We start from the raw sequence: 27,531 nt of genomic DNA on the forward strand, positions 1-27,531 counted from the left end.
TGAAAGTTGAACCCAGACTCAGCTCCCTCCTTGGGATATTGCAGTGGGAAGAGAAATGAATTGAATTGTGTAGCTGAAGTATTATTATTGAAAAATCATAAAATTTTCACAATGTGTTGAACCAAATTACAGGTGGTTTTAATTTCCTCACTGTGGTCAAGAATGGGCTGTCCATACTGGTGGTGGGGTCATGAAACCACTGGATATGGTACTTAGTGCCATGGTCTCATTGACATGGTGGCATTCAGTCAAAGTTTGGACTCAATAATCTTGGTGGTTTTTTCCAGATTGATCTGTTGTGGGCACAGAAAACTATGACAGAAGCATAGAGCTAAATGTGTGGGAGTTTGAACATGGCAAAGGTTTAAAATCCTAGAGTTAAAAAGAAAAAAAAAATTAAAAATAAATACATGGAAAGTGACCTGCAGGAATCACACCCCTCAGAACCTTACAGCTACTAATTTCATCTTATTAAGAAACAAAGAGGCCTGCAAGGTGCTTCCTTGATCTGCAAAGTAGAAGAACAAGCTCTCTATCTCTGATGGGTCTCTTGGAACACTTCAGAAATTCAGAAAGAACAAAAAACCCCCAGTATGAATATTCTTCTTAAATGCCTGCCTACTGATGAATGTAATGGGAATGTTTAGTTTGGCAGTGATAGATAAGGTCCTTTTGCTCCACAAGACACCTTGAATAACCAGAGGACATCAGCCACCCACTCGTGGCACGTTTTCACCATGGACAGACACGGGACTGAGATCCTGAGTCTCCAGGAGTGACTTTGTGACTTCTTCAACTGCCTCTACTTTCCACTTGAACCCCAAATTCCCCTGCAGCCTTATGTCAGCAGGGGATTACCTTATTTTGCCCATTCGGTTTCTATAAGACAGTTGGAATAGCATCACCATGTGTTTTTATGCTTTAATACATTTTTAGGAAGTGGAAAAGAGAAGCCAGGAGCACTTCCCAGCTCCCCTTCCCACCACGAGCTCCGTGTGGCTGCTCTGCCCTCTGCCGGAGCTGCTCAACAGGGAAGGGAATGAGGCTGGAATTTGGGATCGGAAAAACCCTTGGAATTTGGGATCGGAAAAAGCCCGGAATTGTTTGGCACGGTGCCCGGGCTCGGCTCCCGAGGCCGGGGCTCCGCGGCCCTCCCTTAGAGCCACGTCCTGTGTGCCCGCAGGACGGCAGCCACGGCCCGCGAACGCCCACAAAGAGCTGCAGAACCACAGGATTATCCTGTAATTGTGATTATAGGGACCTCTGGAGATCACCCTGTCCAACGCCCTGCCCAGGCAGGGTCACCTGCAGCAGGTGGCACAGGAGCGTGTCCCGCTGGGTTGGAATGTCCCCGGAGAGGGAGACTCCAGGCCCTCCCTGGGCAGCTGTTCAGGGCTCTGCCACCCTCAGTGTGCAGAAGTTCTTCCTCAGGCTGACCTTCTTGTGTTCAGTTTATGGCCAGTGCTCCTTGTCCTGTAACTGGAAAGTCTGGCACCATTCTCTTGGCACCCTTTGAGATATTTACATGCATTAATGAGATTCCCTCGCAGTCTTCTCTAGACTAAAGAGATACACACCGAAGAAGTCCGTCCATCATCCATCCATCCATCCATCCATCCATCCATCCATCCATCCATCCTGCCGTGAAAGCAGGCTTTGCGGGGCACCTTGTGCCAAAAGAGCACCCTCTCCTCCCTGCAGGCTGGATCATTCGCCATCCCCCCTCGAGCCCCCCACATGGCGCGTCCCTCGCTGTCCCCCCCGGCGTCTCCCCGCCGCTCTCCCCACACGCATGCACGGCAGCGCAGGACTACATTTCCCGGCATGCCCCAGGGGGCGGTCCGAGAACGTGGCAGGGCGCGGCAGGAGAGGAGGGGAGCGGGACAGGGACAGAGACACGGCCATGGATGGGGGCGAGGGGCGGCCGCAGCCCCACCTGGCCGCGTTGGTGCTGGCGCGGGGCGGCAGCAAAGGGATCCCGCTGAAGAACATCAAACTGCTGGCGGGGGTGCCGCTCATCGGCTGGGTGCTGCGCGCCGCCATCGATGCCGGCGTCTTCCACAGGTGCGCATGCGCCGCCCCCCTGCGCTTCCCCTGCCCCCGGCGGGTTCGGGTTTGGGATGGACGGGCCGGGGGGCTCTGGTTCGGGATGGACGGGGGACCGTGGCCCAGGGAGGGGCTGGGGAAAGCTGCTGCTTCGTCAAGAGGCTCTTAGGGATGACTGTCAGTGTCTGCAGGGAGGGCTCAGAGCAGGGACCTGGCTCTGCTCCGTGGGGCCCAGCAATGGGACAGGAGAAGCGTCAGGAGCTAATGCCCAGCAAGTTCCACCTGGACTGGAGGAAGAGCTTCTTTACTGGAACAGGCTGCCCTGGGAGAATGTGGAGTCTCCCTCCATGGACATACTCAAAAGCTGCCGGGATGAAATCCTGTGGAACCTGCTGGAGCAGGGAGGTGGGAGCAGCTGACCCGCTGTGGTCCCTTGCAGCCCGACCCATGCTGTGACTCTGCCACTGAGGCAGGATTGATCCTCACTTGGGACAAGGGGGTGCAGTTACTGTGGCGCCGGGTTAAGGGTCAGGCAGGGCAAGCACCCTATCAAGAACTCTGCTGTCCCTTCCTGCTGAGGGTGAGCAGCAGAGGAATGGAGAAATTAAAGTCTTACACAGTAAATTGAAATTAAAGTTTTTCTGATGCGTGGTTCGGTGGCCACGAACTGGTGATGTTGTAAATATTGATGGGTTTACTTCATTAAGACATCTGCATTAAATGGGACTGCCAGGCTGGAGGTGATCTCCTGTGAACTGCTGAAACACAGGATGACTTTAGTTCATTGTCATCTCGGTACTCAGGACAGCGTGCACTGAGCTTGGCATCTCCAGGGATGGAGATCCCACAGCCCTTCTGTTCATTTCACTGTGCTCACCCAGAAAAATTTTCCTTATTTCCTCTCTCCATGCCCAGCAGTGAAATCACCTCCTTGCTGAGATGTCTCTTTCAGCATCTCCTGGCATATGTGTGCTCCCAGGCCCAGTCATCGTGCTGGCTCCTGCTGAGCTTGCTCCTATTTTTCCTTTTTGGTATCAGGCAGCCCACAGCTGGACCCAGCACATCAGAAGCAGTCTCACTCAAATGTCAAGTTAAAGGAGATAATCTTTTGTGCCTATGTGACACAGAAGAGAAGCCCAGATTGTGGCCAAGTGCCTGAAACTTCGGAAGCAATAATTAGAGCTAGATAGAAACGTGTGTTGTTGCTGTTGAGAATAGAGGCGTTACATTCTCTGCAGGAGTGAGACTGAGGATTTTCTACACATTTTCTGGTAATTAAAGCCATGGTTAGGATGTGCTCAGTGTGTAGCACTCTTAGGGGCAAGTTCCCAGTGCAAACCTGCTGCATAGTGCTCAGAACAAGTCGAGGAGAAATGTAGCCCAGCTGGATCCAGAGCACTGTATCTCATAGCTGCTCTGTCATTATCTGGCCTGGAAAACCTTTCTTGCTGTATCTGAAAAGTAGAGGATGCAGTACTCTGTTTTATTTTTAATAAAGAAACAGACAAGAACATTTCTGGTTACTGAGGTTACTGATAATTTTTTAATGATTGTGAATCTGTACTGCTGAATGACCTGCTGTGGCTTCTCTTTGGCATCTGAATTTTCCCAACAGGAAGCCAGTCAGGGTTGTGCAGCCTGGCTTTGAGGCATGGCAGGTGCAGTAGGTGGACATGCACCAGGTTTGCCTTGTCACCTATGGAACAGCTGTGCAAGGTACCTGTTACACAGCAGAACTCTCGTGGTTGAATGGGGAATGTGTATTTAAGTTCACCATCCCAAAGCAGTTTCTGGAAAACACCTCTTGTGTGTTTGTTCTCAGGGTGTGACTTGACATTGCTGTTGCTGTCACACATATTTTTCTGCTGATGATCCCACAATGTCTTTGGGGGAAGAAATGTAACTGCAGCACCATTTGCTTTGGACAGTGCATTGAGAATGCCACATTGCTGGGAGAGGAAGGGTGACTTTTCATAGCTTTTGTTTTTATACCTCTCATGCTTTTTTGTCATCACGATGACAGCAGTGGCTTCACACTTGCTCAGTGTTTGTCATCACATGATACTCAGAATTAGCCCTTCCTTTTGTAAATGTTTATTTTCCCTGAACGATTGCAGTCTTGCTTTACCAGTACTGGAAGTTTTCTGTGCCAAAACATATGGAACTTGAACGGCTCCTTCTCTGGGAGTGTATGGAGGCCAATTAACACATTTTAACACACTTGTAGCATAAGCTAATATTTTAACTTTGTGGCAGTTTTACTTGTAAACTAAACTCTTACATGATTCTGAATGCCACATCTAACGCATTCACAATTCACAGATTTGTTAACATGCCTAACAAATTCTTTGTGCTGACACTGGATTTTTCTGGTAACACTTCTAAATTTTATACTGCTTAAGCTTCCTGCATGAAATGCAACTCAAGATTCAGATTTTACACTCTGGTGTTTTTTATCCCCATTGTTAAAAGCTGCTGGTTGGACTGACTGGGATAGTTTTATTAATACAAACACAAGAATTAGTTCCTTCTATTGCAAGTTTTAGTACAGACATAAACAAGTTGGGGCTTTTTTCAGGTTAAATTGCAACAGGCAAGTCAATAATGATTTATTCCTTATATTAATTTTTGTCACTGTCTGCCAACAGCATATGGGTTTCCACAGACCACGACGAGATCGAGAAGGTTGCGAAGCAGTTTGGTGCTCAGGTCCATCGCAGGAGCCCTGAAGTCTCTCAAGACTCCTCCACTTCCCTAGAAGCCATCACAGAGTTTCTCAATCATCATCGTGGTAAATCAGGAATGAAATATGCTGAGCTTTTATATCGTAGCCCCAGAGGGATGATGCACTTAGTATTTAGAAAAATAAGTAAAGTAAAACACTGAGTAAATAAAAGCCAGAAAGATTCAGATTCTCCTTTTTTTTTTTTTTTTTTTTGGTGTGTGGTACTTACCATACTTTGCAGTTGTGTGTTAGTAAGGGTGTGAATTGTTTCATAAATGTCTCTTTGTTTTTCTTTAGAGGTTGATATTGTAGGAAATATTCAAGCAACATCTCCCTGTTTACATCCCAGTGACCTTATAAAAGTGGCAGACATGATCCAGAAGGAGGGCTTTGATTCTGTCTTCTCTGTTGTGAGGAGGCATCAATTCAGATGGAGTGAGGTAAAGAAAGGAGGTAATATTTAGATGTTTCTGGTTACAGTTATACTTCACTTTTTTTTTCCAAATTCTTGCTTTTCATACCTGTCCTATTTCAGGAAGTGATGTCTGAAGCATAGACTGAATTCTCTCCAAGAGATTTGAGATGGCTTAAAAATTCCTTCCAAGCACTGGTGTCTTGATATTACTGAGAATTGCTCAGCCTTTCTGTAACTGTTTTGTAGAAATTAAAGTTATATTAACATTATATTAGCTTGTCTAAGCTGAAGATACAGTTCCAGAAAAAACCTTGCATGTTAACTTCTTCCTAGTGGATATTTATGGGTATTCAGACACTACTCTGAGGTCCTAACTACAAAACTGTTTGTTCTTGCTATGCAGTAGCTGACAAATGACAAAAATGTGAGATAAAAATCTTGGTGAGAATGGGATGACAATCTCTTGGCCTGCAGACTTAGGTTTTGTTTCATCCTGATAATTTGGCTGCTGACTTATGTCACGTTGCAAAATGCCTTTGAGTCATGAGTACTTACTGAACTCATGTTGGTTAGCTCATCCAGAAAAATGTGACTGGTTTTTCCCAGAGAAAATATGGCCCTTAGCTACAGTGGCCAAGGTAACCAAAGACTGACATTTTACAAATAAAATTGCACCTTGCCTTAGCTATAAAGCACTTTTTGTCCTGGTACAAAGAGCTATTCCACACATTTTGTATGTTGGCTTTGTTTCTGTGGTTAAAGCAGAAATGTTTTCATTTTTTAAAAATGGCTATTTCAGGTACTCTCACACTGGAGTTTTGGTGTTTTTTCTACTTGGTTTCTTTTTTTTAAATTAAAGTTACTCAGGCATTACAGTTATTTTGTTGAGATATAAATTGCTTCATATGAAATTTTTCTGAGAGTTTAGAAAGCATCATGCTGTAAAAGAGTATGTGTAATAAATGAGGCTTGATCTTAGAGATAAGATGAAATAAAAGTTAAGCCTTTGTTTAGAGTAAACACTTGAACATTGTCATTGTTCCCCATAAGAGGAGAAATAAGTGATGCTTTTTGTTTGTGCAGTATAAGAGGAATATCAAAAGCATGGGTGGCAATTTCAGGATTCTGTGGATTGCAGTTTAGCAAGCCACATACACATCTTGAGATGCTGGAAGGGACAAATGTGAGAGTGAATCTCATGTGGATCTGCCATGTGGGTTCCTGAAGTGCTTGTGTCCCAGAAGCAGATTGTTAAATAAGAAAGCCTCGAGGCCTACCTAAAAAAAGAAGTAATTCTTCTGCACAAAATGACATCCAAACGTTTTTAATGTGGTGAGAGCTAAGGAATTATTCAGCTGCAAGGACTGAGGAGAGCTGGAAACAGATTGTGCCAACATGAGCAGCTTAAGGATAAATGCAAATGGCCTTTAGGGTGTGTGGTGTTTCAGGTGACAGTTATTCACAGCAGCATTATACAATGGTTTTTCTTCTTTTTATTTTTCCATGCAGCTTTAGAGTACTGATTATGCAAAAAGAATTTCATGGGGGGTTTTTTTTTGTGTAGCTCTGTTGTTCCTTCTGCATTAAGGTTTAATATTGATAGACCCTCAAAGAGAAAGGTGTCTCTCTGTGACTGGAAATGTTTACTTCAGTGAGCACAAAGCTTTAGCTGGTGATGAAACACAAGGGGTGTGTGTATCTACTAAAGCCTTAGGATGTTTTGGGTGTTTGAGAATGCCCTCTAACTTTCTTGTGGTTACTGGATCATGAAACCTGGTGAATTTTAGCTTCTTTGTACATCTGGATTGAAGGGACTTAAGGACAAAAGTCACTGGTCCTTGATTTGGTTTCTGGTGCATATACAATTGTCATTGGTAATAATGTGGGATCTTTTGGGATGGTGTTTGTGCAGACAGCTGTTTGTTTATTTGTGGACACTTATGAAGAGTTAATGCATATCCTTAAATATGATGTATTTTGGGGAAGTCCCAAGATGTTTTCACAGGCAAAAATTATTCACATATGCTCTTTTTTCACCTTCCAGATTTCAGGCTGGTCCTTTCAGGTATCAGAGTGCATTCAGGCATTCCCATGTGCAATAAGAGTTGGAGTACAGGAATAGTATTTCTTTCATATTGGCAAGGACAGTCTGGTAGAATGTCCCTCCTACTCCTTGTGGGAATGAGTTTTGAAGCAAATAACCTCTTGGGGTTTTGTTGTTGTTTCTGTTTGGTTGGTTTGGGTTTTTTTTCTAAAGTGGTAATGAAAAGTTTCCTTTTTCACTGCTAGACATACAGAGTAGTCCTCCAATTTATCCACAGTTCCAAAAAGAGAAGCAATTCAGTGATTCCTCTGAGAAGTTGTGGATTCTGTATCCCTAGAAGTGTTCCAGGCTGGGTTGGATGGGGCTCTGAGCAACCTGGGATAGTGAAAGGTGTCCCCTGCCCATGGCAAGGGGTAGGAACTGGATCATCTTTAACATCCCTTCCAACTCAAACCAGACTGTGATTTTTTATAAAGTTAAGCAGAAGGAGGCAATAAATGAGAGAAGTTGGTGACTGAATTATACCCTTAATTTTTCAACAGAAAGTTATTTAGGTTGTTAAGTGACTCTGAACAGGAATTATTTAAGGCTTTTGCTTTAATTGTTTTCCTCTGTTAACAGAAAACAAGATGACAGAACCCCAAAACCTGAATCCAGCAAAGCGGTACCGGAGGCAAGACTGGCCTGGGGAGCTCTATGAAAATGGCTCGTTTTATTTTGCCAAGAGGCATCTGATTGAGAAAGGCTACTTGCAGGTTAGTGCTTCTGGTTTTTCATGCTCTTCAGAATAATACATCTACTCTTGCTGTAGAGGGTTCTGAATTCAATAATCTGTTTTGATTTCTGATTTAGTCAGTGTGAAATAGCACTCTGACCTCAAAACAGTTTGCTAATTATTTGTATCTTAGCAGAGCTAGTTATAGCTAGGGCAGTTCCAGTAAACAGCATCCTCCACAGCAAATAAATTTATGCAAATAAATGTCTTATATAGCTTTAACCTTAAACCAATACAATACTGAGTTGAGCTTTGCAGGAGTTCACCAGTGTATCTTAGAATTCATTTTAGTGCCACTAAAGGTGTGAAACTGAGCCTCATGCAGTGTCAGAGCCTTGTCATAATCAGCAAATTTCTATATTCAGCCAGTTTCATCTTATGCCAATTTTTGTACTGTAACTTTAACAGTCTTTTTCCCTTTCCTGATGTTTACATCCCAATGTAGTGGTGCAGAACAACACTGTGGTGTGGTGGATATATTTCCCTTGGAAATTAAGTAACAGTAAGCAAATAATAAAATAGTCTTCCTAAGCAAATGCTGCAGGTATTACTATTTTGCTGATTAAAAGAGCTAGTAAAATTAGTGTGATGTAATTGCTATAATGCACAACATCTTGCACACTTTCTCTAGTTGTAAAATGGAAATAGTTATTAACTATTTCTTCAATAGTTACTAACTGTTCCTTCAAATGGTTCTGTGTCACTGGCAAAAACATAATTGATGGTTCACTTTTATATAAGCTATGGTGGCCACTCTATAACCAAAGGCACTTGGCTTTTATTGCATGGTGCTAAATTGTAGAGTTTCGTGTTTGTGTTGACCCAAGCATAAAATTTGAGTGGATTTTATTTCCTTCAGGGTGGTAAAATGGCCTACTATGAAATGCGTGCAGAGCACAGTGTGGATATTGACATAGACATTGACTGGCCTATTGCAGAGCAGAGAGTGTTGAGGTAAAAGCACTTTTTATTCCCTTATTTCTTTGGTGCTGCTTGCTTCAAAGTGTGGTCATGAGAATTCATAATGCATGGAATGTAAGCAATGGAGATCAAAGATAATTGGGCAGCTTTATTTCTGCCCAGGATTTTTTCCTTTCTCCATTGAAATCAACTGAATTACCTTTGTTACATGGTGGGATTTTGGTAGTTTGATTTTTTCCTTAAAGTTCAGCTTGGGGAAGAGTGTAAGCCCTACTGTACCTCAGCAATGTGTTACCATCATCTCTGGCTTGCCCAGGTGAGGTGCCCCAGATTTCCGTGCTCCAGACCACTATAACTAATGCCTGGGAATGGGAATGTTTGTGTAGAGGGCATGAGCTGATTCCACCTCACTAGCTGCCTTGTCTTTGCAGCTGCTCTAAGGAAATAATGGGTGGGAATGGAGTATGTTTTCTGTGCCTTTTTCATCCTAATTTTTAAATGGATGACATAAATAAGCTGTCTTTTGGATAGTTCTGTTTGTTTCTTTGAAGAGGGACAATATAGTTGGAGAGTGATGATCACGAGAAAAAACATTAGAAAAGAACAATTTCAAAGCTGATTCTTTTGTCTGAAAGTTACAGTTGTATGGGAAATACTTGGGGTTTTGAAGTGTGCAAAAACTTCTATCCTAAAATGATAATTTCTTTGTCTAGCTTTGGATATTTTGGCAAAGAGCCACTAAAAGAGGTGAAGCTCTTGGTTTGCAGCATTGATGGATGTCTGACCAATGGTCGCATTTATGTGACAGAAGATCACAAGGAAATGGTCTCCTACGATTACAGAGATATTGTTGGCATTGATCTGTTGAAGAAAAGAGGAATCCAGGTGAGTGCTGTTCTGAAGAGTGAGCCTTCACGTCTCATGTAACCTGCACATTAAAAGATTCTAAAAAAATATATTCTTGCAGCATAGAAGTTGAAGTTTCTTCACAGTGCTTGTGGTCAAGCAGCATAATATATTGGTTGGGACAAATGTTATCCTCAGAAGCCTCAGAGGAAAACAAGAGTTTTGAAAAAGTTCTCAAGCACAGTAATTAGAGCATCTCTCTCCATTTCACAGAATCAGAGAATGGCCTGGGTTGAACCATCTTGTTCCATCCCCCTGCCACGGGCAGGGACACCTTCCACTATCCCAGGTTGCTCAGAGCCCCATCCAGCCTGGCCTTGGACACTGCCAGGGATCCAGGGGCAGCCACAGCTGCTCTGGGCACCCTGTGCCAGGGCCTCAAAACCCTCACAGGGCACAATTTCTTCCTCATATCCAGTCTAATCCTCCCCTCTTACACTTTGGAGCCATTCCCCCTTGTCCTGTCACTCCCGGCTCTTGTCAAGAGTCTCTCTCCATCTTTCCTGTGGGCACCCTGCAGGCACTGGGAGGCCACAGTGAGGTCACCCCAGAGCCCACTCCTGTGAAATGGAGTAGATGTTTTTTCAACAGTCCCTCAGCTTCATTTTCTAGAAAGCCAGAGGGGTAGGAAGCTTGTAATCATTGTTTTGTGCCTGTTGGAGCCTATTTCCATACCTTCTTTGACTTGGAATGTTTCATGGAAAATCTCTAGGCCTTTGTGCTGCACTTTATTTATTTGTAGTATATGTTACTGATACAGTCCTGCCTTTTGTTCCTCTTCTCTTCATCCTGTACTTAAAATGAGTGTCAAGCATCCGTTTGTATTTAAAAGCAATTAGGGAAGATAAGCTTGTCTACATCTTTGACAGAAAACTTGAAGGATTTGCGTCTGAGATTTCTAAAAATCCTGCTGCAATTATCTTCTGGTTTTAGCTTACCTTGTGCACCATTCCTGAAATTTCGAGTTTGGAATGAACTTCCAGAGATAATGTGCTGTGCTGCTTCAGTCTGTGTGGTGTTGGTTTGATGCTCTGAAATGGTGCTATAAATAAAGTTAAGTTATTAAGTAGAGGGGCCAAGGAAAAAACTTCATGTTCTACTTTGGCAAGCATTTCAGAAATCTTTCTTGGAAATTCTCTAATTCCACATTGTGACTTAATTAGATCATACTACACTAGATAGTCACCATGCAACCATACTGTGATATTTAGAATTTTATTTAGTACATGTTGCATTTAAAAAGACAAATGTAAATTATTTTTGAACATCAGGGAGGGCTGCAGAAAGGTCTTTCACCTTCCTAAAGGAACCTCAAGACTCTGGTTTTGGATGCTAATCACTTCTGCTCTGAGTTTTGAAAATCAATCATTCACTGCTTTTCCAGAGAGAGCTTCTACAAGCAAAACTTGCTTTTTTTTGTAATAGTAAATCAACTTATATGTCTTATTTCTTTGGTGTAGAACTTACTCTAATTTTATTTCTATAGGTCCGACTCATCTCTGACAGGGATTGTTCAAAAACACTGTCAGCCATGCAGCTGGGATGTGTAGCAAAAGTCAGTGTAACAAATAAACTACAGGTTCTGAAGGACTGGCAGGAGGACATGGGTTTGAGCTGGAAAGAGGTGGCTTACTTAGGTCAGTTCCTTTTCTTTGGTTTATTTAATTTAAATAGCATAGACAAATGGAATCATTGTACTGCTGCTGAGCTTCAAACCACTTTTCTCTTTGTAAATATACTGAATTTAATGGGATTGCTGTGCACATTGCAGCACACAATCACCAAAAGTAGGTATTTCAAGGCCTGTTAGGGTACAATCTAAATGTTATAGACAGTAATGAATCTGTGTAATTTGGTAAGGGAAGTCTTCACTGTTTTTCCAGTGGGCTATAGGAAAGCTTTTGTTTTTAGGAAACATTTTGATATCAAAATGTTGATAAGTATACACTTTGAGCTGACAGTTTTGAACTCATTGTAGTTGATTTCAGGGGGATTTGGTATAGATTATGTTCTGAAATGGTAGTCAGAAATGGACAGAATTAGAACTGAAAGCCATGTGCTTCTGTGCTAAACTGTATTTCAGAGACAGGCTAAGTGAGGAGTCCTGCCAATGCTTATTCAGCTGCTCACATAATTTTACTACTCTTAAAAGTAGCATTCTCTTGCCTGAATATTGTGAAGTGTGATCATCATTTACATGGATCACCATGATTTTCCAGCACCTGACTTGCATATGCAAAGTGCTGTTGAGCTGCTGAACATTGTGACCAAAAAAAAAAAAATTCAAAAATCAGATCACTGCATACCCGGAGAAACACTGAGAAAAATACTGATTCTTTCCCTTGTGTGATATTTGGCCTTGCCTGTCATCCTCCTCCCCAGGAAATGAGGAGTCTGACGTGGAGTGCCTGAAGCAGGCAGGCATGAGTGCTGTGCCTGCTGATGCCTGTGCTGCTGCCCAGAAGGCTGCTGGTTACATCTGTAAGAGCAGAGGTGGCTGCGGAGCTGTGCGCGAGTTTGCAGAACACATTTTCCTGCTCTTAGAGAAAGTGAACTCTGCAAGGAAGCAGCTGGAAGAAATCAGCTCAGCAGGGAAGGAAATGGGGAGAAATGAGAACAGCAGGAAAGGAAATAAGGAACTGATGGAAAAAGAGTAACGCCGTTGGTCAGTCCTGCCTTTCTTCCTCAGTACATCTATATCCCAAAGGAATGCTTACCTTTCAAATTTTACAGCACAGTAGAGTTAAAAAGGTGTCTCCCCCTAATTGCAGGTCCCACATTCATGATTATATGCTGAAAATATGATCACATCCATGATGATTTTAAAAGCCATTTAAGTGCAATGGGAGGAATGCTACAAGAGGGAGTGCCCTGTAAATCTGCTCTTAATCATCACACCTGTCCTACAGGAATGACACCTCTTTATTTCGTAATCTGAATGTTTTCAGGGATCAATGATTTTGCATGACTTGAAGATTTGTAATTCAGGCTTAAAAACCCCAAAACTTCTGTCAGTTTTGCTCATGTGGTTTGCATTTCTTTTATCAAATGCATGGTGTTGTGGTTGTGTGATTGCATTTTACAAGCTTTGTCCTTAGCAAGGAAGAGTTTTAACATGTGCTGGAGAGGTCAGATGTAAAATACTTATCAATAAAACTTCCTCCTCTATTTTTAAAATATAGCACAGTTACTGTAAAACAAGTTAATATTAGTTTAAAAAAGCACTTTAACATGTGTTCAGTTTGAAGCTCATAAATAATTAAATCACATTTGGAATTGTACCTCTTGGAATTTATTTTGGGTTTTATTGAAGTGCCTAAATGAATATTTTGCCAAATTTGGAGTTAAATTTCCCATTGTCTTTGAGATCTTTGCAGAAACTCAGTTTCTTTCTATGAAGACTATATTGGAACCTCAAAAGAATTAAAGCCAAATAAAAGTCTTTAGGTTTATTGTATGGAAAAGTAGCTGCTGTTAAAGAAAAAACAAAACCAAACTGTAGTTGATGTGGGTTTACATAAAATATATATACAGACTACTTTTAGCATGTTAAAACTGGTTTACATGCTTGTATTTATTGAAAATAGGAATTGTATTGTACATTACAAATACAATAGTATATATCAGAGTTAAGTTCTGATTTGGGTTATGCTAAAAAATGAAAATACCCATGGTACACTGGCAATTACAAGGGAGGTGAATGATAATGGCTTGTCATTTTATTTTGTTTCTCTGCTAAATTTTGCATTGTATAAATAGTTATACTCCCAGTATATCACCTGATATGCTGGCCTCTGATAAACTTTGTGTTTACTTCCTTTCAGAAAGCAAAATGTTGAACTAAAATGGTTTACTGCCTATCTACAGTTAACAGATAAAATTTTTATTGTACTAATCAGCTCTAAGTTACCTAAATTTAAGTGTCTCAGTCACGTTTTAAGATTCTGCGCTGGATAAATCCCATGGACTTTGACAAGAGGGGAGCCACATTTTGGACATCAATGTTTTCATTTTAATAATTCATGGTATAATCTTACATTGGAAAGAATATGAAGGATAAAAGAGCTCTAGAGACTGTTTACCAAAAAAAGATATGGGATATGCAGGATGTGCTTCCTAAAAGGTTCAGATTTGTATTGCCCACACTGTAGTGGAAAATCTAATTATAGGGTAGGAGCAGGGATGCCTTAATTACTCCTCTTGATTTTATAGAAGAGGCCTCAATCATATGAAGGATTTAGGGGTCAGAGAGGCAGAGACAGTGAGGGTAACTCTGTCACCTTAGAGGTGAAATACCAAGTTCCAGGAAAGGTCCAAATGTGTAGAATATTTTCCCAAGTCCTGTTCCAGTACATGTGACACCACAACTGCCTTTGATTAGAGGGATATTACTCATTCAGAGTAGATTTCAATGGTCAGTTTTGTTATTCTGGGATAATTCTGAGATCATCTTTTGGCCCTGTGAGCTCTTGGTTTTTTGCTTCAATTCATCTAGGTTATTTCAAAGAAGATCTTAGGTAATGTGGGCTGTTCTGTCATGATTATGTGAAATGGAAAAACAGGAAACTATGTAAATATTTGTAGTAAGCTATTATGAAAAAGTAGCTGATTACATCAGATTTTAAATAAACAGCTTTCTTTAGTCTTCTAAGTAGAGAATGGTTATGGGCTGGCTTGTGGTGAGTTTCTGTACTGCAAATCATACACTCCCAAGTTCATGTGCCACACAAATGATTTATGATGGCAAAGGTGGACAGATTTAGTGCCCAAATTAACCCTTCACACCTTCACCCACTTCTGACTCTCATTATTTATTTTTATCTGGTTTTTTTCCTATTCAGTTTATCTTCCTCTCCAGTTCCTGTTCGGTGATGTAACAAGTTCTGACCTTAAGTCAATTCAAATCAATATGAATCACATATATCTTTTGAAGTCAGAGATATGTTTTAATACTTGCTGATTTCAAGTTTTTAAGACTTTTAAACCTTGATCACACATTTTAGGTAACCAGTTTTTCCAGACCCTGTGTGGGGGAAGGTTTTTGGTTTTAATTTTTGGTCTTATAACACTATTTACCTTTTGCAGAAATAAGTTTAAATTAGTCTAATTCCACCCAGTGAGACCAATCATTCTAATTGTTACCATTACAAGAGCAGTAATGCTGTACAGAAGAAAAATACCATTATGTGTGAACCTGATGCATAAATGGGTTAGAAAAACTTACCAGTAATACACTTGTCTGAAAAATCTTTGGATGGTGGGTTTGTTTTTCTCTCTCCCCGTTCTGGGACAGGTTGGTCTGTCCCCTTTTGTGATTCTAGGTACGTTTATGGATGTGGCTCTGGTTTAATAGAGCATTCCCCATTCTGTGGGAGAGGCATGAAAGAGAATGAGCAGTGAGCAATGTGAAGGTAATGATACCAAATTATTCAGGTTAGCAAAGAGAGGGCCTGGTGAAACTGAGGTGTATATAAAATATGCTGAGCTTAACTGAAAAACAATCCTAACATAAGTGTTAAAATATCCATTTTCACAGAGCAGTTATAATTCAGAAAAGTATCTAGTGGTTTGAAGTGTGTGCTAGCAGTTGAAAAAAACATAAATTATTAGAAAAAGAATATCTAGCAAATAGGATAAAAATAATCCACTGTATAATTCAGTGGTTTGTGTGTATCTTGAATACTGCATGTTTTGTTTATTTTGTATTGAAAAGGCTGTAGCACTCCAAAGGGAGTAAATGTGGGAGGATAAAATGGATGATGTAAGACAGGAATCAGGTTCAGTCACAGCAGTAGCCAAACCAGATTTCTTCACTTTGGACTGAAGGGAGTTGTGTTAAAATATCTGTAAAATTAAAGATGGGAAGCCATGGAAAGGCCTGAGGAATATAAATTTACCATGTTGTATTTAGTGGTGCTTTCCAGTTTTTCTGTGGCCTCAGCACATTTGCAGCTCATGGATTTCCAGAGCTGGACATGGATTACAGACATTTAATGAACCTCAGAATACTTACAACAGGTTTAGGCCATGTATTTCATGAATCTGACAATAGATAGAGTTCTGGTTCTGAACTTTGGAGTCTTCTTCCTATTTCTTGTGCAAGAAATACCCAACTGCATTTTATTTCTTTTTCACAATGTATGTTAGTGGTTCATTCTATGTCAGTGTGTAGCTCTGATACAGTGAGCAGAAGAACATGGCATTACTATCATCAATAGGACTAATCTAATCTTTAAAAATTAAGGAAAATAGGGCAAAAGTACATGCAGAATTATGTAAGAGTACAGGTACCTTGGATGAATCAGTGATCATTATTATCTGTAGTTAGAGATACAGTAAATTGCTGTGGAAGTTCCCTGCCAAAACGTCCTCAGGGGTTTGGAGAACATTCTGGAAAATACCATGTTTTCCTGATTGTTCACATGCTTTGCAGACAAGTTTCTGGCCTAAATTGAAATATATCTGGACTAGTTATGACTACTCTTGTATTAAACATGGAAATAGTCTCTCCAGGGCTGTAACTTTTATCTGAAGGTATAGCTGCACACCTATTTATGGCTAGTACAGTGGGTACAGTAGCCTGTTTATTGCTACTACAGTAGTAGTAATCCATGTAGGATTTTGTTTTTACTGTTCCACCTTTTTTTTCCTGGTTACACTCTGTGCACAGCAGTTCAGACTCAGGTTGGGAGGGGATCAGTCACCACTCACTGATCCTCCTGAGCAGTGAGGCCCAGCAGAAGTGTTTCTATTCATCAGATAACGCTTGCTCTAAAAAGCTTCCAAATGGGGTGAAGTACTTCAGAATCACAGAATAAGCTGAGTTAGAAGGGACTCCTCAGGATTAGGAGTGCAGCTCCTGGCCCTGCACAGACCCCCCGGCAATCCCACCCTGTGCATCCCTGAGAGCGCTGTGCAAACACTCCTGGAGCTCTGGCAGCCTTGGGGCTGTGACCATTCCTGGGGAGCCTGTTCAGTGCCCCAGCACCCTCTGGGGAAGAACCTTTCCCTGATATCCACCCTGACCCTCCCTGACCCAGCTCCAGCCATTCCCTGTGTCCAGTCCCTGGTCACACAGAGCAGAGATCAGGGCCTGCCCCTCCCCTTCCCTCACGAGGCTGCAGCGAGGCCTCCCCTCAGTCTGAACAGAACCAAGTGGCCTCAGCTTCTCCTCATTCCCCTCACGGCCCTTTACCCGATTTAGACAAATATAAAACACTCCCATTCATGTCACTTAATGAACTTTTAAGTTTTCCTGAATATATTTATTATGATCTACCTTTGGATCAATTCCATTCTCTGAATGCTGCCTCTTAAAGGACCTTAAGGAGCTACACTTATCTCCACCTGGAGTCTGAACTGATTTATGGGCAGTAGTTCTGATAACTCACAAACAGGCCCTGGTCTTGGCTTGCCACATCAGTGTATCAACACTTGAAGCACTTTGCTCAAACAAAGCAGACATTTGATTTATTATGGAAGTCAAGAGGTTTTAAGGGGATTTGGGGGTAAACTTGCAGGCAGTGCATGGCAATGTAGAGAGCAAACTGGACCAGTGCCCTGCGGTGCCTCTGAACTGCTGCCCTGCTAGCAGCAAGGGAGCTCGGGCTACTCCAGCCAGGCTGCTTGGGTAGCACAGAGACACATGGCCTAGCTCTGATTAAGCCCTGCTGAAACTTTTTTTTTTTTTTTTTTTTTTTTTTTTTTTTTTTTTGTTAATTTTAACCTACGTAAATCATTTATTTGGCCAGTAGGCCATGCTGTAAACTGATTCATTCCTCATCCCCCCAAAGCAGCTAGAGAGCTAACTGCACTTTGAGCAGCACACCGTTACCTCCCTGGCTGATGGGTAGGTTTAAGTAGTTGAGCAAGCTTACCTTGGTCCACAAGGCAAGTCCTCATCCTGTCCCTTCACACACAGTTCCACATTGTGAGTATGATGTTGATATAAACAATCCTTTTTCTGTGTGCATACAATGTGTGGTACAAACACTGCTTACAGCAGTCTTAGTGCAGCTAAACTCACTTGCAAACCTCATTTCCCCAAGGACCCTCTGGCTTTTTTTCCCATACTCAAATGGCCAGAAAAAAATAAGTCTCTAAGTAAAATGTCCAATTATTTTCATCAGCTGATCTCTTGCCACTTATTAATAGGGGAAGTAAAACACCTGAAAGGAGGGCAACAGTTGCATTCTAGGGGAAGAGTGAGTGATTTTAATGTCAGAAGAGTAAAGTAATACATCAAATGGTTATTTGTATAGAGCAGGGCATCATCTCCCTCAGGTTGTGTTGAGTTGGTAAATGTCAAAGGACTGCACACAGGCTTTTCTCCCGCTCTCCTCAGCACCATAACTTCTGTGTCTTTATGCAGTTGCAAAATCAGTAGGTGTTGATGCCAGCTTGCACAAAGCAGGTATGAAATGAAGTGGCTGCCTGGCAAGTGTGAAGTTTGTGGCTGGAGGGAGATGAGTGTTGATGAATCAAGGTTGTTTCTGTACCTCAGAAACAACACACCCAGGAGAGGAGCTTCTCTCACACACAGGAACTGTGTTCTGCCTTGAAGCCGTGTGGCTTGGTAGAACACTCCCTGAGATGTGGACGCAGACAGCTGATTCTTGGAAAATCTGTTTATCAGGGCAGAGTAAATAAATAAGTGCTGTTTGGATTAAGCCGTCTCTGAGCTGTGGTTTGGTTTTGTTGCTCAAGGAGTGGGACGTAAAATACTTCTCATCAAAACACTGGAAACAGGAATTTTGCAGGAAGAAAATCACATGGAAAATAAACACATTTACGGTTGCTCAACATGTGGCACTGAAATTTATTTGGATTTGTATCAGTTGTATTTAAAACACAATGACTCTCTGGTACCTAATCCAGAAATAAGTTACATCAAAGAACTATATAGTGTTAGAAAAGAAAAGGAAAAAAAGAAACACTTCTGTAAACAAACTTCAGATCTTCAAATGCTGCAGTTTTCAACTTAATTATCAATAGCAATGTCCAATAAGATAGGCACTTCCAAATCATGGTCTATTACAGAAGGAGCAAGTCTGGGGTCAAATTTTTGGTAATTTTCTTATGATGTGTTTTTAGATTTCTTATACATTCAGTTTCTTGCAAGTTTGTCATTTGTTTTTCTCTTCATATTATCTTGGGTAAAATTCTTTATTCAGGTTTACGAAGTCTGTTTATATCCCCTTGGAGCAAAGAAAATAAATAAATGACAAAGTAGATTTGGTTGTCAAACCAAGGTCTGACACCTGACTCTGAAACCACGTACACCTGCCCTCTGAGAACTGAGTTCAGCTCTGGCACTGTGTCAGGACTTATCTGTTCTCAAGAACCCATGTTTACCCATCCTTCCTACTGGCAGAATTATAAACTCATGGGAACACCCATTCAGAACTTCCCACCAACTGGTTTGTGCATGTTTGTTGATAACTGGATATTGTTCTTCACAGGGACTCAGTACTCATAGATGAAACTGTTTGCCATCTTGCTGAGTTTCATTTTCTCGTTAAATATCTCCTGAAACCTAATATTCTGCTTTGGAGTGAAGTAGTTCTTCCAATCACCAACAGCACCTAGGAAAGCAGGAACAGAAAGAACAGTGAAGTGAGCAATATGTGGAGCAGAAAATTATTTTAAAATAGCCTGGTTTTGTTGATGTTGCAGTTGGCACAGATATTAATATATTCTTAACCACAGTCACTGTGGTAGGTCAGGATCGTAATTGTTCCAGTGATACTCTGGTGGAAAGATCTGGATCATCATCCATGAAGGCTGATGAACCCTCATCTTCAGAGCTGATTAGTGCCAGCAACACAAGTGGTGGAGGAAGAAGAGCAGCTTTCCAAGGGGGAATTAGAGCTCCTGGTGATCTGGGCAGATGCCATGCCTTAGTTGAGTGTAGTTAAAGGTCTCTGCCTGGGTTTTTTTTCACAGTCAGTAGAAGAAATTGTAGAATCACAAATGGTTTGGGTTGAAAAGGACCTTAGAGATCATCCAGTTCCATCCCCCTGCCATGGGCAGGGACACCTTCCACTAACCCAGGTTGCTCTGAGCCTCATCCAACCTGGCCTTGGACACTGCCAGGGATGGGGCAGCCACAGCTGCTCTGGGCACCCTGTGCCAGGGCCTCAGCACCCTCACAGGTGAAGAATTTCTCCCTCATATCCAATCTAAACCCACTCTCTGTCAGTGTGAAGCCATTCCCCCTTGCCCTGTCACACCAGGCCCTTGTAAAGAGTCTCTCTACTAGATGGTCTTGTAAATAGTCAAAAAATTCATAAATTCATAAAACAGTTTAGGTAGGAAGGGACCTTTACAGGAAATTGTAGTCACCATCTAAACTTATTAAATGAGTGGTAGCTCAAAAGCCACTGACAAAAAAGATTCCTAGAAAAGGAGCCCAGAATGGCCTGACAAATTAATCCCACCCTTATACCTGCTCCTAATCTCTAGGAATTTTTATGGATGAGATGTCCAGCTACTTAAATGGGCAGTTGAATACTTCTGGGTGGCCATGGACACTGGTGATCAGAAAAGTGTTTCAACTGTTATCCAGTTGAAGCAAAAAGGAAATAGTTTTATAAACTGATACGTTTTTATGAGACAATGCTTACAGTTTCCCTCCATGTGCATTTTCTAAAGACTCTGGATCCCAAACCTGACTAAAATAATCATCTCATTTTCTGACTAAAATAGCATTCAGTATGCTGTCCTAAAGGACAGGAAAAGAGAGCCCAAAGCAAAATATATACATATAACTCCTCTGTAAACTGGCTGAAACTAGCTAAACGTCTGGGATTAGCAAAGGAACTACTTGGATGTGGAAATGTTGGGATTTTTCAACATTTTCATCATAGCTATCAAGTTCACTGACTGAGAAAAATGCATCTCTTTTTTTTGTTTTGTTTCTTTTTTATTGAGTATGTTGTCATTTGTTTTTGCTGACTGGTAAAACCATTGTGAATTAATGGAAGGTAGTATTTCTCTGTTTATTAACTGAAACAACTCCTAGTTTTAAACTGTCAGTTGTTGTTCAAAAATTAACTAAATCAAAATAATTTTAAAAACCAGTGGGTTTGATTGTCTTGTTATCCAAACCTGTGGAAGGTTCTGAAATGCCAGGAGCAAGAAAACAGCTCCTGAGGGTATTTTAAAATGACATCTGAACTAAGAACTGTGGAAAATTTTCCAAGGTCTGGAAGTTACCTATGACAATTCTGTTGTTGTTGTTGTCAGCATATTCCTTCTTCAGGAATATTTCAGTAAGATAAGGGGCGATAGGAGCAGACTCATTCAGAAGGAATGTGTCTGGCTCTCTTTTACTCTAGTTAACTAAGTGACCTTGGCAGGTGATATCAGAGACGTTGTAAAACACCGAGGTGGTCAACTTTTAGATTAAAAAAAAGACAGATAAAGAGTATTTCTGGGTGAGGCTTTCCTTTGGCTCCACAGCTCCCACAGAGCAATATTAGTCAGGCTATAGTTCAGATTCCTCTGTGCTTCTCGAGTACAAATGTGAATTTGCAGCTAGAGAAGTTAGGAAGTCATTTTTAATAGGGATTCAGGTCAAAGAATCCTGTCATCACTTCCCAGGGCTGACCCAAAGACTCCAGGAAAGAGCTGCACTGCAGTCTTTGTCTGGATTCCCACTGCTTCTCCCGTGCTAGGCACAAAGGAATTTACCTTTTCGGAAAATCAGCTTCCTGTTGGATGTCAGAGCACACACGGTGTGACTGGGGTCGCTGTTCTCCTTCTCTGTGTCATTCTTCATCTCTGAGAATGAGGACTTCTTGCAGATGTCTTGGATATCATCATCACTGACATTTAAATTCAGGAACAGAGTAATTTCCTTTACAACCTTAGGGAGATCCTGAGGTATGAGAAAAATACAGCTTTTATGTTTCTGGGCTGATTATCAGACTTTTAGCTGATTTGAAAATTATCCCTTTTATTACAAAATTAGTTTGTCACACATTTATTTGCTTTCAAGCAAGGCTAAATATGTCATTGGATTGTGCACATGACAGGTGCAATAAACCTGATTCCCCTCTTAGCCATACTCACAGAAATTAATAAATAAGTATGGCATATCACACACAGTCACTTTGTCAATTTTATCTCCCACTTCAGATAAAATGCTCTCCTGTCTCAGAATTATTTCCCTGGAAATAGAATACTCAAAGCCCAGCTCCAAGTAGCTTGTTTCATTGGACATGCTGTATCTAGAGATCTAACAAGTGACTCAGCATCCAAAATGGTTTGTTTATATTCCTAGGAGTTGAAATTTTTTTCTCCCAAAAAATGAACAAACCTATTTTCATGGAGACACTAGAAAATGTTTTCTATTCACCTAAAAATTTATTCTCTGAAAGCTAAGGTATGCTGACATTTTACTTATTCTTTTTTTAAAAAGTGAAATTTTTCCCTACCCCTCCAGCCTCTAATTTTCTTTTTTATTGGGAACACAAGTTCCAAATGTGAGTAGTTCTGTTGCCTTACATCACTTTCTGAAAATTTCACCTGAAATGTCAAACATAGCAAATTAATGTGTGATCCCCAATAGATGTCCTTGGTTGGTCTTTCCATAGGACAAAAAAAGGGCAACTTAAAGTTCTGCCTGAGCCTGAGGAAAATTGTCTAATATGAGTCCTATTCCTGCATCTAAGAAATGCAACTCTCACAAGATTTCATGTTTATATAACTTGTGTAGTCAGAATTATTTAGTTAATACTAAATTCCATGCAAATAAAAAATATGCCCAAAGATAGATATTCACATTTTCCTTCTTTCTCCTTTTTCCTTATAACTTCTTCTTTGACGTTTTAATGATGCTAATTTACAAGTAATGCCTTTTGCACCAAGAGCAGAGAGCATATTTACCTTCTTCATGTCTTCATAGAACAAAAAGAGGATATTTTTCTCATCTTCATGTTCTTCCCAGCTTAGGAAATGATCAAACCAGGATCCACAGACAACTGAAAGGAAAACCCATGTAAAGAGATCCAGAAAAACTTTATTCATAAATAACTGTGATGCTAGCTCACACATTTAGGGGTATAATTTGTATCTATAATCCTCTAAAACACTTGTAGTTCTTTGTGACTGCAGTTCAAGCGATGCAAATTTACAAAAGTAACTTCCAAAGAGGTTTCCACTCTTGTTGGAATTTGTTTTCATGCCAAATACTATTCTGAGATATGATTCTGTAGTGGAAGCAGGCTCCAGATCTAAGGAAAGGCCAATAATGAAGTAAAATGTACTGGCCTAACAAGATGTGAGCATCTCACAGATGACTGCTGCATGTCTGTGGTCAGAGATCTGATCACCTCAGCAGGAGATGAAATGAGCCGGCCGGCAAATGGAGCACACAGTTGTTACCTCTCTTTCATCCCAGCAGAAGGGAATCTGTATAATTTTTAAATGCTGAAGAAGAATTACTTAAAGAACTCATGCAAATGCCTCATTCAGCCAGTGACACAGATAGAAGGGTTTGTAGCTGATTTGTTTTGTCTGAATGCTCCATTTGCTGAGCCATGGGAAAACAGCTAAATTTCAGCTCCTTTAAAAACCAAAATTCTGACCTCTCCATTTCAAAGGCAAGATGAAAACCTCTTGCAGGGCTGAGAAGAGGCTTGAACAGAGAAAGCCCAGCAAGGATTCTCCAGAACTGTGACTTTGCTTTATAACCACCACCAGCAGAAAATTCTAATCTTGTAATGGTCATCATTTTTGTCACAAACTATGAGTTGTAATTAATAATTAATAGCTATAATTAAACTGAATGCTCCAGTCTGGAGCCATCTCCAGCACATAAGGCAGTTTCTAAGTGCAAGGCATGTGTGCTCCACAGTGTGCAATTAGACCCTGCTCCCCTGGCCAGCTGCTCTGGGGATGTGGCCAATGATAGCACAATCCTGGTGGCTTCAGGAGAGACTTGGAGACTCCAGGGAGTTCATTACAGTTGCCCCTGTGTGTCCTAACCCTTGTTTTGAACTGATATTAACTCTGCAAGACTACTGCAGGATTTGGATCAAGCAGCACAACCTTGAAATGTTTCTACTAGGAGCAAAAATGACCGCCTTTCCCTCCACATCACCTCTTACCTAAATTTCTCTTTAACCAACATAGTTATCTATTTAAGCCACACATAAGCACTCAGAAAATAGAAGGTGGCCAATAATTTATGGGGAAATAGGACATGCTTTAAAATCATAGAAGCACAGAATGCTTCAGATTGGAAGGGACCTTAAAGATCATTTAGTTCCAGCTCCCCTGCCATGGGCAGGGACACCTTCTACCAGAGCAGGTTGCTCAGAGCCCCATCCAGCCTGGCCTTGAATAGAATCCTCTTTCTTTTTTTTATCACTATTGTATATTCAGAGTTGATACCAAACAAGCCAAGATCCTGCAAATCACTGAAGCATGTGCCTTAGGGCTGCTCTGGACTCAGAACACCAGATCTGAGCCAAAGCCTGGAGGAGGCAGTAAACAGATTGACTCCTGGAGCTCTGATGTGAGTCTGTGATGACTGCAGGAGCACTTTTCTTTTGGGGTTTTCAAGGTAATCAATCATTATTGCTGTTATCATCACTGTGGTGACACATGTCCTCAAAGGAGTAATAAAACACTAAATATGGGAGTGGAAAATGTGAACAAGGTCCTGTTGCCAGCTGCCATCCCACCACTCCTGAAAAATCTCCCTCTTGTCCTTGGTCTTTGGACTCCATTTCTGAGACAGCACATCAGGGAGAGGTGTGCAGAAGGGCTATAGGAACATGTCCAGGCTTCTTTGTTGGGCTGCCCAGGGCTGTCTCCCAGCCTGGAGAAGACACCAGACCTGCAGTCACAGCTGTCCCTGCAGCCTGGTGACAGTCCCCTCACATGCTCTGTCACCAGCCACAGCCCTGCTCGCCCAGGGCAGCAAAGAGCAGCAAAAACCTGCAAAGAGCTGTGCTGGAATGATGCAGCTGCTTCTCAGAATTACTCCTTGCAGGGCTGAAGAGAGCATCCTATTATTTGCTCTTGTTTAGCTTGGCATTAGGATTTATCCCCACCAACACCATATGAATAAGGAGTTCAATAAGGAGTTTTCACACTGTTCAAATTTCTTCAGTCATTCTGTGCATAACAAACTAACGTGAACTGCAAAGAGAAAGCATTTAACCTTACCATTGCCTTTTAAGAACAGGTCAAAGAAAGCAGTCCAGCTGTCTACAGTGGGAAGGTTTGGGTTATCTCTGTAGTAATGAAACATGGAAACTGCAGTGTCTTTTGGATTTCTGCTGATGTAGATCATCTACAAATGAAGAAAATGTAGTTATTAATGATAATATCCTCTCTTTATTTAAGACAAGCTCTGTGTGTAAATAGAGCATTGTCATAGGCAGTTTGCAGTGTCAAAACCCTTTCTTTTAGAATTCCTCCTTCGGTGACCATGCCATTAAATTAGAAATCTCTGCTTAGTAAGGAGTCCATAGTGATTAGCAAACAATTCCATGTGGACAGAGGTGTGTTTGCCCTGGCTGGATAATGTCTTATGTTTTATGAAAGAGCCTGTGTTAACTTTAACCTTGAGTCAGCATATTATCTCATATATCTCACACATGAAAGTATTTACTAATTAACATCCAAAGGACAGCTGCAAAATGTAAATTTTGGCCTTTTACTCAAATCAGCTTTGTCCCAAAAATCTGGATCTGAGTGATCCTGAAATTTTTGACTTTGAATATAAAATCTGAGACCCAGAGCTCATTTTTTAAATCTCCCACATTAGCATAGGAGGAACTGGTTTAGTAGGTGTCCCTGCCCATTGCATGGGGATTGGAACAAGATGATCTTTAAGGTCTTTTCCAATCCAGGTGATTCTGTGATTCTATGAACTCAAAACTGTGCTCTGAATCTGCCTCCCTCATCTCATTTCTGCTCTGTTTGCCCAACGCCTTTATGGGCTCTTCAGAAAGCTCCAGCAGGAGGGTCAGAGTTCTTTTACTCCCAGAGGAGCCTGTAAGTAGCCAAGATTTTCTAAGAGAGTAGGAAATGAGGTCATGAGAACACCCCAATTAGTAATGAGAGACTTTTGATCGAAAGATGTTGATGTCCTATTTTGTGTGGTGCCTGGTGTAAAAATCACCCCATGGGAGCAGTGGGGCAGGAGCAGAACTCAGTCACCAGTCCAAGTCTCTGCTCCTGCTGCTTTCAACTGGTGGTCAGCTGTGTCTCCAAAATTCACAGCAAAACACTTCTAAAACTGTGAATCATTCAAAAATTACTAAGGATCAACAGGACAAAATAGATTCCTAGTAGACTTTCTACATATTTTACTGCTTTGATATCATTTTTGCCTTACCTTGCATTTCTTATTCTTAAAATTTGGAGGCAACATGTTGTAGTCTAAGTGTGTTGGGATGATTCTCTTTGATGAGAGTTTATTCAGCTCCTCCAGTCGGGAAATGTCTCCAAGTTCAATGGGAGATGTTACTGTGACTTGAGTATCGTAAAGCTTTGTTATAACTCCTGCAAGCCAGTGAGTGCCTACAGAAGAGGAATATAAAGTAAATAAAACAAACAATAAAAAAAGGATGAGTATTTATTACTGTGAAACATGCATTTTTCATACAGAAACACCTTGCCAGTGAACAAGTTCTATTTCTAATCTACAGATTCAAGAAACTTTACATGACTAAATAATCCCATTGGCTCCAAATATATAAACACTGAAAAAATTAGGGCTATATCTGAATTACAAAGTAACTCTGAGATTGGTACCAAAACCATTCCATTATACAAACTGCTGTCAGCTGAGAGGTGGCTAAATTGTTTTTATAATTTATTTTAGAATAACCTGTTTGTTTGGGGTTTTTTTTTCTTTACAATAACTTGAGTCTGTATATTTCTGAAAGTATTGATTGAGCTCCCCCTGCATGTGTGCTTCTCTGTCCAAGAGAGGTGGGTGGAGAGAGGATAAGAAATTAATAAATCTACAGCCAAGAGGCACACAAATAACTTCATGCAATTCTTGACTTGCTCATAATTCAATGTAGAAAGTCTTCAAGAAAATCTTTCAAGTACAGATTTTGCTTAGAGGTCAGGAATATATATTTGTTTTCCAACATGAAAACACCTGAGATTGTTTTCAATTACAGAATCCAAATTTTTGGAAATGACCCATATTTCTTGTAATATGAAATATTGACAGAATATTGACAGTATGAAATATACTGACAGAATAATACATTCACATACTTAAACATCCTTTCCTGTTTCTTTCACACAGACATTTCGAAGTAGTTTAAGCAGAGAACATGAAACACAAAATCAAGACTTCTTGCAATTAACATTGAAAATGAGAACTTACCAGATTTGGGATAGGAAACCAAAAGGACATCATCTTCTCTAGCATCAAAAGTATCTAAGGATTTTAAAAGCTCTGGAGAAGACCTGGTGGTAAAGGGAATGCCCTTAAATGTGTGCAGGAGCTCTGCCTCGCCTGAGCTGGACATGGTTGCTTAAGTCTTGGGTTCCTGCAAATCAGATAACAGGGATAGGAGGAAGATTTAAATGTCACTTCTTAGTCAGGTGGCTGGAAGTGACAAACCGAGACTGAGCAGCACAAACCTCATGCTTATATACCTTGCTGTAATGCCCTATCAGATATTGATTTGTTTTTTCAGGTAGTTGATAAAGGCAAC

The 27,531-nt window shown here is 41.0% G+C and overlaps 2 protein-coding genes across 4 annotated transcripts; one reads left to right on the top strand and one right to left on the bottom strand.

The window, feature by feature from the left end:
* The first annotated feature begins 1,862 nt into the window (after nucleotides 1-1,862).
* Nucleotides 1,863-14,948, top strand: CMAS (cytidine monophosphate N-acetylneuraminic acid synthetase). 3 transcript variants are annotated; one of them, XM_058804891.1, is made up of 9 exons: nucleotides 2,013-2,064; nucleotides 3,662-3,762; nucleotides 4,695-4,837; nucleotides 5,069-5,224; nucleotides 7,852-7,985; nucleotides 8,865-8,959; nucleotides 9,640-9,811; nucleotides 11,319-11,469; nucleotides 12,215-14,948. In XM_058804891.1, exons 2-9 carry the CDS (start codon nucleotides 3,698-3,700, stop codon nucleotides 12,487-12,489), a joined length of 1,191 nt encoding a protein of 396 aa, XP_058660874.1. In that variant the 5' UTR covers nucleotides 2,013-2,064; nucleotides 3,662-3,697; the 3' UTR covers nucleotides 12,490-14,948. The 3 variants fall into 3 exon arrangements, with proteins under 3 accessions (XP_058660872.1, XP_058660873.1, XP_058660874.1); XM_058804889.1 differs by lacking the exon at nucleotides 3,662-3,762 and having other exon boundaries at nucleotides 1,863-2,064; XM_058804890.1 differs by lacking the exon at nucleotides 3,662-3,762 and having other exon boundaries at nucleotides 1,863-2,064; nucleotides 4,695-4,834.
* A 4,349-nt stretch (nucleotides 14,949-19,297) lies between these two features.
* Nucleotides 19,298-27,342, bottom strand: LOC131557563 (sulfotransferase 6B1-like). Its single transcript, XM_058804892.1, has 6 exons — nucleotides 27,198-27,342; nucleotides 26,190-26,374; nucleotides 25,013-25,139; nucleotides 22,724-22,818; nucleotides 21,527-21,713; nucleotides 19,298-19,416 (listed from the first exon to the last, which is right to left on the bottom strand). Exons 1-6 carry the CDS (start codon nucleotides 27,340-27,342, stop codon nucleotides 19,298-19,300), a joined length of 858 nt encoding a protein of 285 aa, XP_058660875.1.
* Nucleotides 27,343-27,531: the final 189 nt, after the last annotated feature.

This window comes from Ammospiza caudacuta, chromosome 5, assembly GCF_027887145.1.
Source record: "Ammospiza caudacuta isolate bAmmCau1 chromosome 5, bAmmCau1.pri, whole genome shotgun sequence".
Taxonomy (NCBI): Eukaryota; Metazoa; Chordata; class Aves; order Passeriformes; family Passerellidae; genus Ammospiza; species Ammospiza caudacuta.